This window comes from Pongo abelii, chromosome 7 (assembly GCF_028885655.2).
Source record: "Pongo abelii isolate AG06213 chromosome 7, NHGRI_mPonAbe1-v2.0_pri, whole genome shotgun sequence".
NCBI classification, from domain to species: domain Eukaryota; kingdom Metazoa; phylum Chordata; class Mammalia; order Primates; family Hominidae; genus Pongo; species Pongo abelii.
Genome location: NC_071992.2, coordinates 32,375,971 through 32,394,350, shown reverse-complemented (window position 1 = coordinate 32,394,350; position 18,380 = coordinate 32,375,971). Strand labels below are relative to the sequence as shown.

Genomic DNA, 18,380 nt, shown 5'->3' with positions numbered 1-18,380 from the left:
TGGATGACTATTCCTGCAACTTAAGGTTTTGGTTTAATGCTGGCAGCAGGTGAACTACAATTAGGTAATAAAATGTTCTGACAGCTGTTCTACAGAAACTAGCACTGACTGCTTATTTGTAAGTGGGGAGGCCAGGTACTGGTTTCCTAAGTTAGACTCAAACAGACTAGCACCCATACCTAGGTGAAAACTTCCTCTCAGAAAAGATGCACTGCTATGTAGTCCAAGTGAGTTTAACAAAGATGGACAATCAAAGGAGGTGCATAAGGTGTGGGTGCAGAGAAAGGAGGAGAGCTGTGTTCATGGTGCACCCACCACGTACAGATGCATACTAGGGGCTTCGCATATTCCATAGGAAAGTGAGTACTTACATAGTATTCAGCAGAACTGACGGGACTTCCAGCCCTGAGAAGTAGCCTCGGAGGGAGGGAGCCAGCGCATCTGAAAAGACATGTGGGGAGAAGGCCGTGAGCCAGGGCTCCCCAGCATATCCCCATTCTCACAGAGGGTCCTGCTTGGCTACCCCTTCCCTACTGTTCCAAGATGGTACCCACTCACACTAGCCTGTGAGGCCTCTTCCCCAAGGGGCTGAAAAGCATCAGAGCAGTGTCCTGAGAGGCGTTCCACACACCCTTATGAACACATGGGCAAGCTCTCTGAGGAAAGCACCCAGCTCGAGAAGTGCCCGAGGTTCCACCAACTCCTCTGCTCTCATCCTCCTTTTAAAAAGGTTAGCAGCCATTTTGAGGCTAAGATCCAGCACAGCGAATTTCTTTTCCCAGGCCTAGGCTGGTGAAAGGCTATCTAATGGCTTTCTAAGCAGAGTGTGGAAACATAGCTGCTTTGGTAAGGAAGGGGCAGTTCATGACCCCATCCACACCAGTGGCCTGGCCAGGACTTCTTTGCGATTCTGTTCCTGTTCTTTTAGAAAAAGGGTTCCAGCTTCTTGGCACTGTGGGTGTCTGGTACCCCAGGCCCTCTGTTCACCCTGCTGAGGGGATGGGCCTACAGCCTTTAGCAAGGAGCCTCCCAGCTGGGACCAGCAGCCCTTTCTCTTCCATTAGCTTTCTAAAGTGGAAGGCCAGCCGTAAACACAGATGCATTGGGCAACACTTTGTCCACCTGGCAGCATATTCCAGGTCCTATGCCAAGGAAAACATGAAAAAAAAAAAAAAAAAAGGTGCGGTGGCTCATGCCTGTAATGCTAGCACTTTGGGAGGTCAAGGCAGGCGGGTCACCTGAGGTTAGGAGTTCAAGACCAGCCTGACCAACATGGAGAAACCTCATCTCTACTAAAAATACAAAATTAGCTGGGCGTGGGGATGCATGCCTGTAATCTCAGCTACTTGGGAGGCTGAGGCAGGAGAATCGCTTGAACCAGGAGGGCGGAGGTTGCGGTAAGCTGAGATTGCGCCATTGCACTCCAGTCTGGGCAATAAATGAAACTCAATCTCAAAACAAACAAAGAAACAAAAACAAAACAAAACAAAAAACACCCAAAAGGGCAAGCGCAGTTTGTCTTTAACGGCATCCATCACTGGCCATGTTAGTTTTGGACACAGGCAAGAGATGCCCGCCTCCCAGTGCTCTTCCTTTCACATGGAGGGGCATGGTCTCCCCATGGCCACCATGAGCAGCCTAGAAGTGCTGCTGGCAGTGGAGACGGTGAGGCCTGTGCGGGGCCAGGTGAGGCGATGCCCTCCCGCAGGGTGGCAGAGAGGACTAACTGAGATCTCCAAAGCTTAACGATGAAGCAACAGCCATTCTGGCTGAAATGGAGGTGCAGGGGGGTCTGGGAGACAGCGCTGCACAACGCAGGGCTCTGAAGGGACTGGTGGAAAGCTCCTGCCTCATCTCCTTGTTTTACAGGTGTGGGCACCAACTGAGGTCTGGGGATTCTTAATGACCTTGGTCACAGAGCCCAGTGGGGTCAGAATCCAGGATGAGGCCCCATGAGATCTCCTAACTTGATTCTAAAAGCAGGGATGTCTAGAAATTGGGTCCCAGAGAAATCCGACACAGCACCCCGACCTTGCCCCTGGTCTGAGCACAAGAAGGCCTGGGAATCTCCTCCTCCCCATGGGCCTCCTCACAAGCGGTTCTTTCCTCGCTGGCCTGAGTCAGGAAACGCAGGCTTAGGACACACTGGAGCTTGTGCCTGCACCACGACTCCCTCAGGCTGCCTGTGCATTGGGTCTCCTCTGGCGACCATGCCAGATATGACCAGAGATCAGATGACCAGCTAGAGCAGGGTCCCCAGTATCAGGGAAAGGCAAAGTTGCTGTCCTCAGGGCCACCAGCAGGTACCAAAGTTCATTTAAGGCAGGGCTGGGGTCACTCCCAACACTCATTGCAATTACAGGGACAAGGGTCAGAAACTTTTCCCGTGCAGGGAGGCTAGAAAACACTCCTCTGGGAAATTAGAACTGTGTTCAGAACAAAAGAAGGAGGGCAATAGTGGGGAAGATGGGGGTGAGGTAGGGGCGCGCAGGGAAGGGGACAGAAGAGTACAGGGAAGGAGAGAGGGGCAGAGGTGGGGAGAAGAAAGAACTCATACCTACCCACGGCTCACGGCCTGGTGCATCTGAATCCACTTGCTCACTAAGCAAAGAGCAGAGTTGGAGCTGCCTTCCTGAGACAGGTGGGAAAGGACGGGGCGGGGACACAGAGCCCCCATGGCAGGTGGGGGGCTGGACACCTAAACACACAGTAGAGGGTGATGGGTCTGTGTGCACTGGGTCAGTGTGGAGCGCAGTGGTGCGACTGGTGCGGCCTGGGTGTGGGTTGGGGCGCTGAGCCCCGACGAGGCCAAGACATGACGGTGTTTCACAGGAGACACAGGAAGGGGAGGGCTGCCCGGGTAGGAGAGCCGCACAGTGGATGGCATGGTTCTGCTTTCGGTGCAGGTGACTGCGAGAAGGAAGCCCTGCCCCAGCCTCTCTGACCAGCTCTCGCACACAGCCATCATGTTCTCACTCGCACAGGTGCCTGCAGGGTTGGGGACGAGCGTGCAGCCCGTCTTCAGGCTCTCGTCAGCCTGGTCGAGGCGCACTCCAGAGTGACACGAAGGCGGGTTCCGAGCTGTGGGGTCCAGGGGAGGCTGTGCTCAGCTGAGGAGTGAGGACGCCAGTGATGCAATAGGTGGCTGCTCCTCAGAGTGGATGTGGTGGCAGGTGGTGGACACACAGACCCCTGAATTCATTGCTCTTGAGTCTCAGGCTAGGACACTACGTGCTTGCCAAGTGGGGGGGTTCTTCTCACCGCATCCTCTTCCAGCCTGAGAGGCTGCGCTGTGCCCAGCTTCCAGCAGAGGGCAGTGCCCCCCTGGCCAAGTCTGAGCGGCTCGTCCAGGTTCCCACACCACAGCCAGGCAGAGGGGCAGGGCTCATGGTGCACAGCACAGTTCGGGCAGCCGGCCGGGGTGGGGGGGTGGAACAAGCTGCTCTGCGCTAATCACTGTGTGGGGGTAATGAGGAGAGGGTTCTCTCTTAGCCCCATTCGGGCTGCTTGTTCTGCTGGGCTTTTGGCCCCAGGTCACTCCTGCCCATCCCATAAGGGCTGCTTTATAATTCTTCTTAACGGGGAAACCTACAGTTCCCTCCAGACTGCCTGCGTCAAGGTCCTCTCCAAACAGTTCAGCAGGCTAGTTTAGGGCTCCTCATTAGAATAATGTGACAAGGGCTGGCCTTCCATGCAAGGCAGCGGCCCCTCACATTTCTTCATGCCATGTGCAGAAAACGTATGTGTGCACACGTACACACACACACACACCCTCTCTCTTTCCCCATAGTTCTCTCAAATGTGCACACTCACAGCCTTGCACACAATTCCAGGGGCTTCTCAAGACCCTGTGAGAAACTGTAACACAATATACTTAACCAAACTGACTGACATTTAGTCTGTGTCAGAGACCACGCTAAGCACTTCACACGGCCTGTGACATCTAAGGCAACATGGACGACCCTGGGAATCTTCTCCACTAGAACTTAACAATAGTGGTAAGTTATCACTATGTTACAGTTCACTACCCAGGGCCACACTGTTTGGGATTCTACCATCCCTCCTCTTCAGGAACGCTCTGAAAATACAGTGCCCCTGCATGGCTAACACCGTACGTCTCCAGCACTTAGCATGGTGACAGACTGGACAACAGGAGAGCATCAAGATACCCAGAAAAAGAAGCAACTCAGAGTAAAAATCAAATGGAATGCTAGAGAAAGCGGTACCCACCCATAAAAATAATTTCCACCCCCTTCCATTTATAGATGAGAGAGGATTAAATACAGACAGAATTTATGTTCCTAATACTGATGCCAAGGACAGGAAGACCTTGACTAGTCTCGGGAGGACGCCCTGCCTGAAGTACACCAGCTCTTCTGCAGTAGTAAGTGACTGGCACAGGGTAAAACTCTACAGTAATGATTTGCATTGCGCTATCCCCTTTCTAGGGGCTGAATCCCACTATCATACTTGCCTTTACAAAGAGTCACGAGAAGTGCTTAGCAGGTGACTGGCTCAATTAATAGTCACTACTGAAAGTAAATACTCTCTGGTTGGACTGTTTTCTTCTCTGGGGAATGAAGGGGTAAGCCTAGACCAGTGGTTCTCAGGTTCCTGGACCATCGGCATCACCTGGGAACTTGTCAGAAATGCCAAAACTCTGGGAGAAGCATCCAATAAATGACACTGTAACCAGCCCTCCAGGTGATCACCAGGCACATGGTCAAGTCTGAGAGATGCTGCTCTTAATTAAGGTTTCAAAAAGTATGGCTGGAAGAACACTGGTCTAGAAATGCTCTAATTCAAGGACATTAGAGAGAAATGCACAATTTGGTCCCTTCAGCACTTTCTTGATACATGTTGGCACAGTAACGGCTCTGAGAAGTTCCAAAATAAAGAAACCTGTTTGACTTGATCTAGACCTGTGCTGCCCAAGTTTATCTGACTGCAGGATCTCTGGATTATGGAATAGCTGTGAATCCTGTGGATGTTGAGAAATGCTGGTCTGGAAGGCCCCTTCCAGTGGTAGCATTTGGTGGATCTAAGAGGCTGGGCTGTGCCATTTGCATGCTTCGAGCTGGAAGACAGACCACCAAACCGGCTAGTGCTCTGATGTCTCATGTACATGGAGCAGCTAAAGATTTTCTCTCACCTTCACTAGTGCAGATGCTGTACCTGAATGCAGGTTTCCCCTGCACCACATTCAGAAATCAGCTATCCCTCTTTGAACAAAATAGTTAATAACAGTAGCTTGGGCAGGGTGTGGTAGCTCATGCCTGTAATCCCAGCACTTTGGGAGGCTGAGGCGGGTGGATCATTAGGTCAAGAGATAGAGACCATCCTGGCTAATACGGTGAAACCCCATCTCTACTAAAAATACAAAAAATTAGCTGGGCGTGGTGGTGCATGCCTGCAGTCCCAGCTACTCAGGAGGCTGAGGCAGGAGGATTGCATGAACCTGGGAGGCGGAGGTTGCAGTGAGTTGAGATGGCGCCACTGCATGCCAGCCTGGCGACAGAGCGAGACTTCCTCAACGAAAGACAAAACAAAACAAAACCCACAGTAGCTTGAACAAGTTGTTTTATGTAAATGACAAGAATGTTATCTCAAACTAATGGGTTAATGTTTTGAAGGCATGGATATTCTCAGGCAGGTATCCATGACTCTCCCTAGAATGGAGCCCTGAAGTTCCCAGTGGGGCTTGTTCCCAACACTGAGCAACTGCAGGGAACCACTCACACAGTGACTACCTACCATCAACTCTGCCCCACTTGCTCCAGACCTCAGAATCCACTTTTGGGTAGCATCACCAAATAAAGCACGTTAGGCCATTATAGCAAGCTCTGTCAGAGGCTGCCAGGCTGAAGAGAAGCTGCCAAGCCCAGCATAATCTGGTCCAAGAAACTCCAAACTCATCGAATAGGCTGAAGGGATGATGTGCAATACAAAAAGATTGTCTTCCTTACAGCGCTGATTGCAAGATTCTTTTAAATAGCAACCCTCACCTTCATTTCTAATAAAGCACTCACCAAAACTGGAAGAACACTTTTTAGGAATTTCGCTGCTGCATGAACGAGGCCCCCTTGTAAAGGAACCGCTCCTCTTCTCCCCGCACCCCAGAATTGGCAGCCTATACTCTCTCTCGGCAGACTCAGGCATGAAAACTCCATCAGCATTCTTCTTCACTACCTATCTGGCACCTAATACTCCTTGCCTAGGGCAATTAAGTCGCTATGATCTAGGCAGAATGTCAAGATTTGTATGACATGGTCCTTGGTTAAGGCTGCCATCTCACCTGCCCCAACAGCTGGAAAAGACGTGAGCAAGAAAGTCCTAGCTGGAGGAGGCCATGCTCCCCGCTGGCCTTGTGCTCTTGCCGGATCTTCCAGTCACGATGGCAGGTGCTACTGAGGTCCGAGCCCAGGCAGGGACAAGGTCTAGACCACAAGGACAAGGTCCTAGGACTGTGAGTACATCCTGGTAAGCCCGATCAAAGCTGAGTTTAATGAAACAAAAGCCTCCAGGGAGAATTTTCTCTCCTGGGCTCTTAGACTCTTTTCCTGTCTGTCCTAAGCACAAGCTAGGCTCTGCTTCCAAACAGGCATGTGAAATGTGCCCAGACATCTCAGAAGTTCACTTGAGATGCCACTTGGGTTAAAGGCACCCAGGCGTGTAACACCCTGTGTCAGATTAAGTCCACAGTGGTTGCTTGTCATCCATATTTAATTCTGTCAGTCTGTTAATTTTTAACTATGTTTGCTATCAAGGGCCATTAGAGGTCCCCAGGAGCTGAGCTCAGTGAAGCGCATAGAACTTCGTGGCAGAACGCACATAGCTTGAAGTTGGGGTGTCCCACTTTCCCATGCTGTCGCTGGGTCTGGCCTTCCCCACCGGCAGCACAAATCCTGAATAAAACATGATTCCATTTGGAGTTGATTTTCCTTTTCCCCTACTGTCACAACTGGTTTTCTTCACAGAAAAGTTCACTTTTCCCTTTTATGAAGGCTACATTTTATAATTCCAAAGTTTCTCTGCGGCCTTGCTTTTGTTTCCAAAGCAGTTAGAGTTCACATACTTTCCGGACGGCATCTGGGTGCCTATGCCTACAGAAGAAAAAAACCTTGGGTGCACAGCCAGCTGACCCAACCAGAGAGCCTCCTCTCAGTATACGCCACAGCCACGGATCATTCTCGCCCTGGCTCTGGTGCTTCTCTTCTTTACCAAAGCAAAAAGCCCGGGCCCTTAGGTTTCTCTTATCGGGGTGCTGGTCAGGAGTCCCTGTGTCCTAAGTGCTTCTCAAGCTTACAGGGAGGGCTCAGGAGCCTCTGGGCCATGCCAGATCAAATCCTGACAAAGAGAAGGCATTGGAAGAGCTATTTTAATCATAACTATGACTTTAAGCCAAACATCTTACTGTTTTCTGCAAAATAAACCCATGGAGATGTTCACTCTTCCCATTTATAGATGAGGAAACTGAGGCTCCGTGCAGTTAAAAACCAACTTGCCTAGGATCTCAAATTTAGCAGAGTAGGTAGAAACTGTCATTAAAATCAGATTTGATTTAAAAAACTGAGTCCCAGTTAGGTGCCAGGCGCTCAGCAGCACCCTACTGTGACAGTTGGGCCACGCGGTTGTTAATCCCAGGGAAGAGCCGAGCGCAGACGGCACTTCCAGGTGGGACTTGTTGGGACTCAGGGTTGGGCTCTTACTACTAATAAGGACAGGGGAGAAGGCGCGCAGGATCTGGGGAGTTTAACCTCCCGCAAAGGACAACATGGAACACACTTAGAAACCTGGAAAACAGTGTACCAAATGGAGAGTAAGTAATGGAGTAATGCTGCCCCCAGTCAGGAGGCGGCCCACGTTGAGATGTTCTGGCAATCCTGAATAATACTGTGATTTCTACGGAAGTCTCCTTGGGGTGAGTGACCCTGGCCAAAGCCACACAGCCATATACTAGGGGACTGACTCTGGCTTCTGAACAGCATTTCCTCCTAAAACTGCCCAACATGGAGGTCTGGGCCTCAGTAGCAGCAGCTCTGGACAAAAGAACACGTCTCCCTAACACGCTGGATGGATGGTTTTGGAGGACTGCTTCTAAAGAGGCCAGCTGGGGTGAAGGACAAAATGCTGATGTCTCTCTCACTGCAAATGACAGAAGAGGTGGAGAGGGTCGGCAGGGAGAGAGCATCTGCCTGGCCGGGGGTGGATTCTCGGGTTTCATGGCAGAACTGTGAAGAGAGCAATATCCCCAAGTACAAGATGTAACTCCATTGCCTGGAAATGAGGCTGAGGAGAATCCTAGCAGAAGGACTGTGGGAAGAAAGTGCCAGAAAGTCCAGGGAGGAATGGGCTGGGTGACCTGTGATTCTTTCTCCAGTTTCTCCGATAGCAAAGTGAGATAAGGCTGCAGCTGGAAAGGTCAGGGACAGTGGGTTTGTGTAAAGTAACTCATGAGGGCAAGGGCCATTCCGTCTCTGCGATTTCAGCTGCCCAGCCCCCTCCCCCCGGATGTATTTCCTGTCAGAAGGGTGTTCCGGTGGCCGTGTCCAGCCTGGTTTGGGGAGGCCCCTCTTTTGGATAAGCTCTCCTAGTGCTGGCATAAGCTGTGGAGATCACACTGCCAGGAGCAGGGCAGGTGCTGTCAATCGGTGCTGCGGGTGGCGCTCTCACTGCAATGCCTCATCTTACTCCCGTCATTCATTCATGCTTTCCAGTCTTCCATTTGGCTCCAGCCGTGAGGTCTCTAGCAGCCCCCGTTAGTGTCATCCACATGTGCTGGCCATCCTGTGTCTTAACTGTCACGGCCTTGTGGGTAGCTTAGGCTTAGTCCTGGGCTTCCTTCTCCTTACTGAAAATTCAAGTGCCCCTTCAAAGATCCCTGGGAAGGGCTACCTTTAAAGCAAACATGAAGCCCTTCTAATATGCCGGGCACTCTCTTAAGTGTTTACATGAAGGATTATTGGCCCCTTTCCTGAAGCCCAGAGAGGTTAAGAAACTTGCTCAATTGAGGTTGCACAGCATGTAAATGGCAGAGCTCGAGCTCGTGTCTGGCCAGGGAGTTCCAGAGCCTGTCCTTTCCACCCTACATTCTTGCTACGAGCTTAGAAAGGAAATGAAGCCCCGCAGAGCTCTCCTGAAAGGCGCAGCTCAGAGCACATGCCCTGAATCAGGAGGCAGGCATAGAAATCGCCCCCAGGCTGGCCGGGCTCAGTGGCTCACGCTTATAATCCCAGCACTTTGGTAGACCGAGGCGGGCGGATCACAAGGTCAGCAGATGGAGACCATCCTGGCTAACACAGTGAAACCCCATCTCTACTAAAAATACAAAAAATTAGCCGGGCATGGTGGCGGGCACCTGTAGTCCCAGCTACTTGGGAGGCTGAGGCAGGAGAATGGCGTGAACCCGGGAGGCGGAGCTTGCAGTGAGCCGAGATCACGCCACTGCACTCCAGCCTGGGCGACAGAGCAAGACTCTTGCCTCAAAAAAAAAAAAAAAAAAAAAAAAGAAAGAAAGAAAGAAAGAAAGAAATCGCCCCCAGGAAAGGAAAGGAGACCCAGCCCACTCTCACAGGAGGCTGGCTTGGCCTCCCCGTCCGCCCCTCCTCCTGTGAGAGCTAAGCCAGGTGCTCCTAGAAAGCCTCACCAAACAGGAAACCAGGCCAGGCTGGCACTATCAGGAGACAGAGCGCTCAAGGGGTGGCTTCTCCTCACAGTCTGACCTTCACAGAGCTGCAGGTTGAGAGGGAAAGGTAAATGTCAGAGGATTAACAATTTCATTTATGTCTGAAAACAATGGAAGGCCTTGGGCAGAACAGCCCCAAAGGCAAGCTCTGCAGTCCTTCAAAGCTGTGGTTTTCCGGACAGCCACAGCCACAGCTCTGGAGCAGACAGTAAATACCTTAGGAAGCCCAGGCCTCAAGGACAAGGCAGTCCGGGGTCAGGGGTCAAGTGCTAAAGTGACCTGAGATTCACAGAAGCAAGCACTGGGAATCTCCGGACTCCTGCCTTACTTTTGGGAGGCAGGACTGCCAGGTGAGGTGTTGAAGCCATGTCCCTGGGGCCCCAGACATGGCTCTGTTCACAGGTTTCCCTGTGGGACCAACCACCCTCACAGCACTGGCCACTGTACAGGAGGTGGAAGCCAAAACCATCAGAGTCCTTGCCTTGTGAGCCTCCCACGCGCCTGGAGGGGATCCGCAGCTGTCTCGCTGCTGGGCGACTCCTAAGGAGCCCATGCGCACTGGGGTCCATACGCAGCACTGCCCTTGAGACACCCCCCAACACTCTATGTATTCAAAACATACCTGACACCAAAGCAGAAGTCCTTGTGTCTTTTGCCTCAGTATTTCCTACAGGGCATAGTGATGCAGATGCTTAATATAACGATTTGCTTTTTTTAAAATCTAGTTTTCAGAAGTCCCACCCTGCTGATGAGCAACTGCTGAGATACAGGGGTGGTGGGGACAGCCCTGCAGTTCAGGTAGTCCACCCACTATTCCCAGGCCCATCTACTCCTCTGTGGGCACCCTTCCTGGTTGGCCTATGTCTCTCTTCCCATGGTCCACTTCTGTATTTATTTTGGGTTTAACCTTTAAAATTTTTCCAGTGTGTCACAGGGCCATCCCAAGGGACATGCATGCCTTGTCCTCAGGCAGTCTGTGTTATAATTTTAAAACCTTTGGTTTATGTCCAGGTAAGCTGTACAGCAGCCCTATTAGAAATCCGATAGAACTGCTGTTACTCTGGACAAATGAGGCCTCTGAAAAGGAACCAGGTAACCAGGACTTTCTCTCTCAGTCCTACTTACCTACAGAAGCTTCTAGCCCCACATTGTGACTCTGCCTGAAGTACAGGGTATATGGTGTTGTGTTTCAAGAATGTGGTAAGGACAGTATACTTGAATGACTTTCTCTCTGCCCCATCACAACAAGACTGAAAGCAAAACATGAGCTCAAACCTAAGAGGCGGAAGTGTGTGAATGTGAGGTGACAGAATAGCTGTGTGCTCTCTTCAGTGTATAAGCTTTTTGGAAGCAACAGATGAAAGCTCCCTCTCCTAATTAACACATTTCAAATACCAATGACCTTGAAAGTAAACCGGATGATCACTTTTAAAAATGTTAATGATCTTCTTAGCAATCTGATGTCTGCTGCGCAGGGTCGCTCTTTGATCTCTAAACATTAAGTCAGTACTGAGGCTTTCAGTCCTATTACCTTATCCAATAATTTCTAAAAAACGGGATCTGATGGCAAGTAAGTATCCTTACTTTAGACTGGGAAATCTGAAGGGGTACCAGACCACAGCTGAAGCCGGGGCAGAGCTAGAAATGTGACTCAACTTCTTTTCAATGACACTGTGTCTCCTGGTCTTCCTTCCTGTGGATCCTGGTGGGCAGACTGCACACTGCACCCACACGTTTCACAGGGGCTCCCCTAGCTAGATGCAGCATCCCTGCTGAAGTGGGGTCTCCTGGTGGATGAGATGCTTCCAACATGCAGCTCTTGGGTGGCTCTTCCGGGGGCCCAGGCAGAGACAAGCAGCAGCAGTGTGGCCTCGGCTCCAGGACCTGGCCTCTCCAGGAAGCTCGTTCTGAGTCCTTCTATGTAAAATAGACTTGGTGTCACAGGCCCAATTCTCCCAAAACCTCAGTCAGAGAGTAACACCTTTGCTCCAAAATTGCATCACCGTGAAAACAAAACGCTGCAGTCTACTTGAGTTCATTTTTGCTCTGATTAAAATTTTTATTGAAATCTCTCAAAGGTCGTCAAGAAATAGTTTTTGTGAAAGGGAGAAAAAATAGCTAACAAACAAATTCAACATGGGAGCTCCCTCTGCTGGTCTGCAGTAGGTTGGTATGTTACAAACACATTCCCAGAGACAAATCTAATTTGCTGGAGAAGTGGACAAAAGACAGGTGTGTTGGGCTTTGCCTCAGGAGAGAAACACTAGAAGAAAAAAAAAATCCATGTCTCAAAATAGAGCATAACATTGCTAAGAAAAACAAAATTATTTAAAGCCTCTCCAAAGACATTATAAGATTTCCAAAACAAAGACTGAATTCTCCAATATGGGGAGATGCCCCGTAGAGGCTCCAGTCTGCTCTACCTCCAGTTACTAAAGATTCTCTTGGGCCCTTTGGGTGAGGGTTAAGTGCTGATTCCCTTTGCTTTGCCTCCAAGTCTCTTCTTACAGGCTTCCCATCTACTTAGAGAAGAAAGATCCAAGGAGTCACTGGAGTGAGGCCTTTCCAAAATTCCATTAAAGAATAAGTCTGTGGTGAGCCAGCACCTCGGAGTGGAAAGAGCCAGGCCTGGGAGGCAGGTGACCTGGGTCTAGTCATGGTAGAGCCCCTTCAGATTGTGGGTAACTCCCTCCATCTTCTCAGGCCTGTTTCCTCGTCTGTAAAATGGGTCAGACCAGCTGATCTGTAAAGCCTCTACTAGTTCATTCTGATTCTCATACTGGACAAATAAATTTAAATAACCATATTTGTTCATAGCGTCCATGACTGCACCGGGAATGACTCCAAACAAGAAGTGGCGTTGAAAACTGATACCAGATGAGAGTCCCACCAATCTGGGACCGATGTGGCAGAGCTAAGTGGATTCCAGTTTGGGAAAGTCTCAAGATCAAGGAAGAACTCCCAGGGGAGGGTACCACCATGGGCAATGCATCCCATTAAATCAAATGGCTGAGTCCATCTAATCTTGGCACTCTCTCCCCATCCTTCCTTACAATGGCATACGCTTTCTAATCTCTTGAGACTCTTTAGGCCCTTCTCTTACCATACCATATCTCCAGAATTACTTCTGATTTTACCCATTACATGAATGAAGAATGGGCAGATGTCATGGCCAAAAGCCACCATTCCCAGTACTTTCTGGCTGTTGTCAACTCTTGATTATCCAGGGTAAGGGTGAAAGGCTTTGTTGCTGACTAACCAAAGCCATGGCTATTCAGAAGACTATGCAAGCCACGGTTTCATGGTATTTATTAACATTTGCCTTAATTGCCACGTGATCTGTACCCGGCAGTCTAGCAAGAGGAGATACCATCCAGAGCAGGGGTGGGAGGTGGCAAGCAAAAGGGGCTCTTAGTTGCCCCATGTCATCCACATATTTATCCGCAGCCTGCTACAAAGATCCTAATGACTCAGCAGAAGACACCCACAGGTTTACATTTTATCCCAACCCTGTTACCTGCCAGTTGTGAGGGTTCCCAAGCACTGACATGGAAAAAGGAAGAAAAAGCAGCAGGGGAAGGAGAAGCCAAAGGCACAGGTAATCCTGGCTCCTTTATTTTCTATGCCATGTACTCTCAACCACCAACACCACCTACATTTTTTTCTTCACTACTTGTACTACTTTCTCCCTTCTTCTCCCAACATAGAGGGCAATCATTACTGGGGCTCAGGCACCATGGGCAGCCCAGGAAGCCGGGTCGTCAATGCACGCACAACGTGTTTGTAACTCAGAATTAAAAGACGTTCAGCCAACAACAATCTTGACCCCAATGACTTTCCAGAACCCTCGCTGGGGGCTGCTTCTAGGTGGTCTTTATCAAGACAGGGAATTCTGCACAACATAAAAGAGTTTTAAGTCAGAAGGAGGTTTTCTGGGAAGCTGTTTATTTCATCCAGCCTTGTAAACAAACACTGAGCAAAACAGGCAAACGAAAACTCCGCCTGTCCAGCCTAATAATTTTTAAAAATTTAAAATTTAAAGGCTGAATTACACATGCAGAAAGACAAATGAAACCTACGTACGTACTTTCTATTTGTTACTGGTCATCAATCTTTGCAGGCCAAAGAATGAGTGGTGATCTCCAAAGGTGAATCTTTACACTGATTACTACCACTTGCACTAAAAGCGAAGCTAAGAGAAATATTTTCTCCAAGGGGAGAGGAAGTGTTAGTATGTAGACAGTGATCTTTGCAGAGAGACAGGAAGTTTGTTTATAAAAATCAGGTTATTTTTAAGTAAGAAAGCAAGCTGGTCAGAATAGAGATCTCTGCCTTGACCTGTAATCATCTTAGACACTATCTTGTGCCTCCTTTTCTACAGGGTTTCCTGAAAATGGAGAGAAGGAACCCTTAATCTCTCCTGTAACATATTTAAGAAAGTACAGCCTTCCCCCCTGGAAGCTTTCCCTTTGGTCAGAGATTCTTCTCACCGTACACGAGAGTGGAAAACTCTCAACACACAGAAACATGCACAGACGCACATATCCCCTTCTCCTAGCACACACCTTCCTCTGCAGCCCTTCCACACGAGGCACACACGTATACACTCTGGTGATGCCCTCTAGCTAGCTGGGAGCCAGGTGGATAAACTTGCCCCGGTCTCTCATGTGCGATATGAGGTGAGATCATTAAGGAAGAGAGAGGTGTCATTTGGGGCAAACATCAGGCAGTGGGTGATATCATTGCTGTCAGACGATCCTCGTAAGTCCTGAAGGAGTGTCAGCTTGATTTAGAGGGGATCATTAATCTCTTGAAGGTGGATCTGTTAGCTGGATAGGTGTTAGTTGTATGGTGTGCTCTGGGGAACCAAGTTTGAAAGGACTGGTGGTGAAGTGAGTGAAGTCGTGGCCGATGGGTATCAATTACCTGGGCATGCAGTGAAGCGGGATAGGTGAAAGCAGGAGGAGGTAGAGCAGGCGCTAACTCCGCTGGGTACAGAGGGTACGGGGCCCACACTTCAGGGCTACTGGGGTAAAGTGCAGGCACTGTGAGCTCATCTGCAAGAAAAGAATAAGGCGAGAGTTAGTGGTTACCAAACAGCTAGTTTCAAATCAGAAAACAAAACACCCAACAACCCCGAGCCCCAATCACTGTCGGAAGTCAAATTACTCTCATTCTTTTAACAACCTGTTGTTTGTTGGCTTTGGTCCCACAAATGCTAAGCAAGGGAACGAAAAATATAACACAAGAAAAGCAACAAGCATCTGCTGCCTGTCTGGCCTGCTGAGATCTCAGGCCTGGACTCTGCCTTGAACACTCTGATGTCTTTCCAACTGTAGCTGGGGAACCCATGTCTTTCCAACTGTAGCTGGGGAACCCAAAACAGTGGGAATTTCCTGCACAAAACAGAAAATGCGGCCCTCTGAGGAAAAGGGAGAGAAAGAACCAATGAAAGATATCCCATGAGAACCCACTGCAGAGCCTTTGGGAAAACCATGGCTTAACGGCAGGGCCTCAACAGACCAGAACTGGAAGACTTTTCTGTTTATTGGCATAATTACTACTGACAAGTCAGTCATGATCATCAAGCATTTTCCATGTAGCCCTCAGAAGTACAGGGCCAAATACTGTGACCACAGGGCATTTGAGATCTTAAAAATTCAGAGAATTGAAGTGAAAAACCTTGAGAATCCTGATTAAAATTACACTCCACAAAGATGTAAACAGGAACATTTCCAGTTGCTCTTTATAGACTTTTAGGGGAAAAAAGTGAGTCATGTTGCCAAGTGCCTGGTCTAAGGGTTCCTCAGGCAGCTCCAATTCCACCAGGTCAGGCTGCAGTTGGCCAGATTGAAGGGCAAGTGCCTGGGCCTCCCATGTATCAGGAAGCAATCCATTAAAAGTAACAGCAAACACATGAGGGAGCTTCTCAGGAAAGGCAAAAATAACATCAGTCAATAGCAAGGAATCTGGGCTCTGTGAAGCAGCAATCTCAATATGTGCTTTTATCACCTGTCAAAATCTGAAATCAAGTATGCCAAGGACACTATCCAGGACTAACACGGGAGTCAGCAAAAGGTGATTTGATAAAAGTCATTAGTAACTCTGCCATTCAGGACTTTCCCTAAGTCTACAGTGCATGTGACCCAAGGTCAACAGAGTCACTTTATTCCTTCCTACCATCTAAGGAGCCATTCCAGGCCCAGTGTCTCTGCATCCTTCCCATCCTCCGAAACTCTTCAATACAGAAAGGGGGCTAGCAACAGAAAACTGCTTTGCTTGGTGTGATGTGGGACTGCTCTATGGCGAAACCAGAAAGTAGCAGAGCCTGTGTGAGGCTTCCCCAACAGCCAGCTTGCATGGCACGAGCTTCTCTCAGGATGGTAGGGAGTCAAGAGCTGACTGCTGATGATATGTTCAGAGGGCAGTTTGTACCCATTTCCAGATATGATGGGACCCCAACAATGTGGTTAACATACTGTTGTTGGTTGGCCTTCCCGACTCCCTCCTCCTCTCAACAAGGCAGTAAAAACTACCTGCTCAGGACTTGGTGATAGAAAGACAGACTGCCTGTGCATCTAGGTGGGAGAAATAAGCCCCTAAGAGTGGACTGATCATTATTATTTAGTCAGAGTGAAAACAACATCACCAGAGTCCTTAAAATGATCAGGTCCACAGCATCTACTGTGTTCTAGGGTGTGTAGGTGCCTGTAGCCCAAGGCTTAGGGACCACCCTCAGAGGGGCTGGGAGGAGCTTAATAGATCCCTGTGCTTCCTGTTGTGATGAGACCATGGGATTTCCAGAGTAACTCATGTGGGAGCCCAGCTAGTGGAAACTAACTGCTACCAGAACCAATGCCTTGAATTTTAAACAAACAACCATTCTCAGGAATGCCAAGCTATTATTGTTGTTTAGCGACCAAGCTATTTTAAGACATTCTGAGTCTTTTAAATCTTGTCTGTTCCCACTGTGATAGCAGAAGACCATAAAACTGATACATACAACTGATTCCAAACGGCAGAGCCCTCAGGGGGAACGTGTTTGGCCCGCAGCCTGTCAGTGGTCCTTCCTTATCTTCCTGGCTAACTGGGGTGGGGTGGGTAGAGGTGGTTACCTGATCAGTAGGTCCTTCCTTTAGAAACTTTTAAAAATGAAATGAGTATGTCCTTTAAGATATCTGATCCTAAAGAGATAAGCAACAGAGATAAGCTGGAATCAGATTTCAATGTCAGCCTGACTGCTGGAATTTGTTTTCCAGACTTTTCTCTATTTTTATCCTGAAGCATTACTTCCCATTAGTTCTTTACTGATGCTTAGAGACAATTCACCATTAATATTTGCACGAAACCTCGCCCAGCAGAAAAGAGGATTTGCTCTGAAATCCCCTAAACTCAAAATTGCTGAGTAATAGTAAAGTAGTAGTAAGGCAGAAGCCTAAAAGAGATTAAGGTGAACTTACACTTGATAAATCCCTTGATACATCTTATCATCTCTGTCTCCCTTCTCCCATCATGAAGGAATGTGGAATTACCATAAACATCAAAAGATACGTGGTCTGACCAGGTCAGGATCGCACCTGAAGCAGTCCTCACAAACACCTAACTTTCCAGTATGAGCCTGAGCACTCTCCTAACACACACATATACCCATTTAATGGAAGTGGGTATTAAATCAGAATAAGCTTTTTGCATTTGTTTGCTTTTTTCGTTGCTTGAGAAAATTACAAAATCTAGAGAGACTGGTTTTCCACAGCACAAGCCCTTCTCACAAGGACTCCCCACTGAACGAGCAGGCAAGGCCCTGATGGGTTTCACCTTCCTGAGTCACTGCCCATCCTGCTCAAACTTTACAGGATGGAAGGCTGAAAAAAAGAAGACAAAGATTGCTGCCCAAGGCCCACTGGGATGAATTGGAGTTTAGGGAGGGGGTGAGATTCCTCTTGACAAAAGAGGCTCTTGACCACCCAGAGTGAGCCAGGCCCCAGTGAGCAGAAAGAGGGCAGATCAAGAGGCCAGGGCTTTTTTGTCTGGGCCTAATCCGTCCCTCCTGAGAGGCAGGGCAAATCCTTTCCCATTGCACCAATCTGGCTACATCTTTTCTTTTCTGCACCTTCTGAGGATAATGTTGTTGAGGGCTCACAATATACATCTGAATAGGCTTTTTTTCTTAGCATGAGAATATGCAACCAGAAGAGCTCAAATTGGATTCTGAAAAACAAGGACTAGAAACTTCCAACTCCACCCTGTAATCCCTTTGAAACGTAAGAACTGCAGAGCGTCTGATGAAGGTTTAAGCCTACAGAGCTTGGGAAGATCATCTTCTGCCTTTTCGTTTTAGATGAGGAAACAGATGCAGAAAGGTGAAGCATACAGTCTATGGTCACATTGAAAGAAAGATAAACATGAATGACTCTTAGAAACAACTGAGAGATGGAAGAACAAGGAGAATCTTTAATGGACTTAAGTATGGCCATGTATCTCTGAGTTTAGTTGGTAACACAAGGTTTAAGAACTTTTTTGCCTCCTGAAAACATCTATTTGGAAATATTCCACAGCAACTTCATGCTCGACATACTCAAAACTAAACATGCTCCCTCAATGACCTGTCCTCGTTGGCTCCAGATTTCAGCAAGATGCTACCTTCCACTCAGCTGCCCAAGCCACAGACCTGGTGGTCACCCCATCCTCCCTCTCA

The 18,380-nt window shown here is 48.7% G+C and overlaps 1 protein-coding gene across 7 annotated transcripts in view; it reads right to left on the bottom strand.

The window, feature by feature from the left end:
* The window catches only part of RBPMS (RNA binding protein, mRNA processing factor), a 184,465-nt gene that overhangs the window by 11,366 nt on the left and 154,719 nt on the right, over positions 1–18,380 (bottom strand). For 3 of the 7 annotated variants that reach the window (XR_010140974.1, XR_010140975.1, XM_054561397.2), the window contains exons 6-7: positions 14,612–14,742; positions 372–441 (exon numbers count right to left, since the gene is read on the bottom strand). Coding sequence is in view for 3 of the 7 variants with exons in the window: in XM_054561397.2 (XP_054417372.1) it covers positions 379–441; positions 14,612–14,742 (194 nt within the window). In the remaining 4 variants the exon portion in view is untranslated. The other 4 variants (XR_010140972.1, XR_010140973.1, XM_054561400.2 and 1 more) reach the window with 3 other exon arrangements.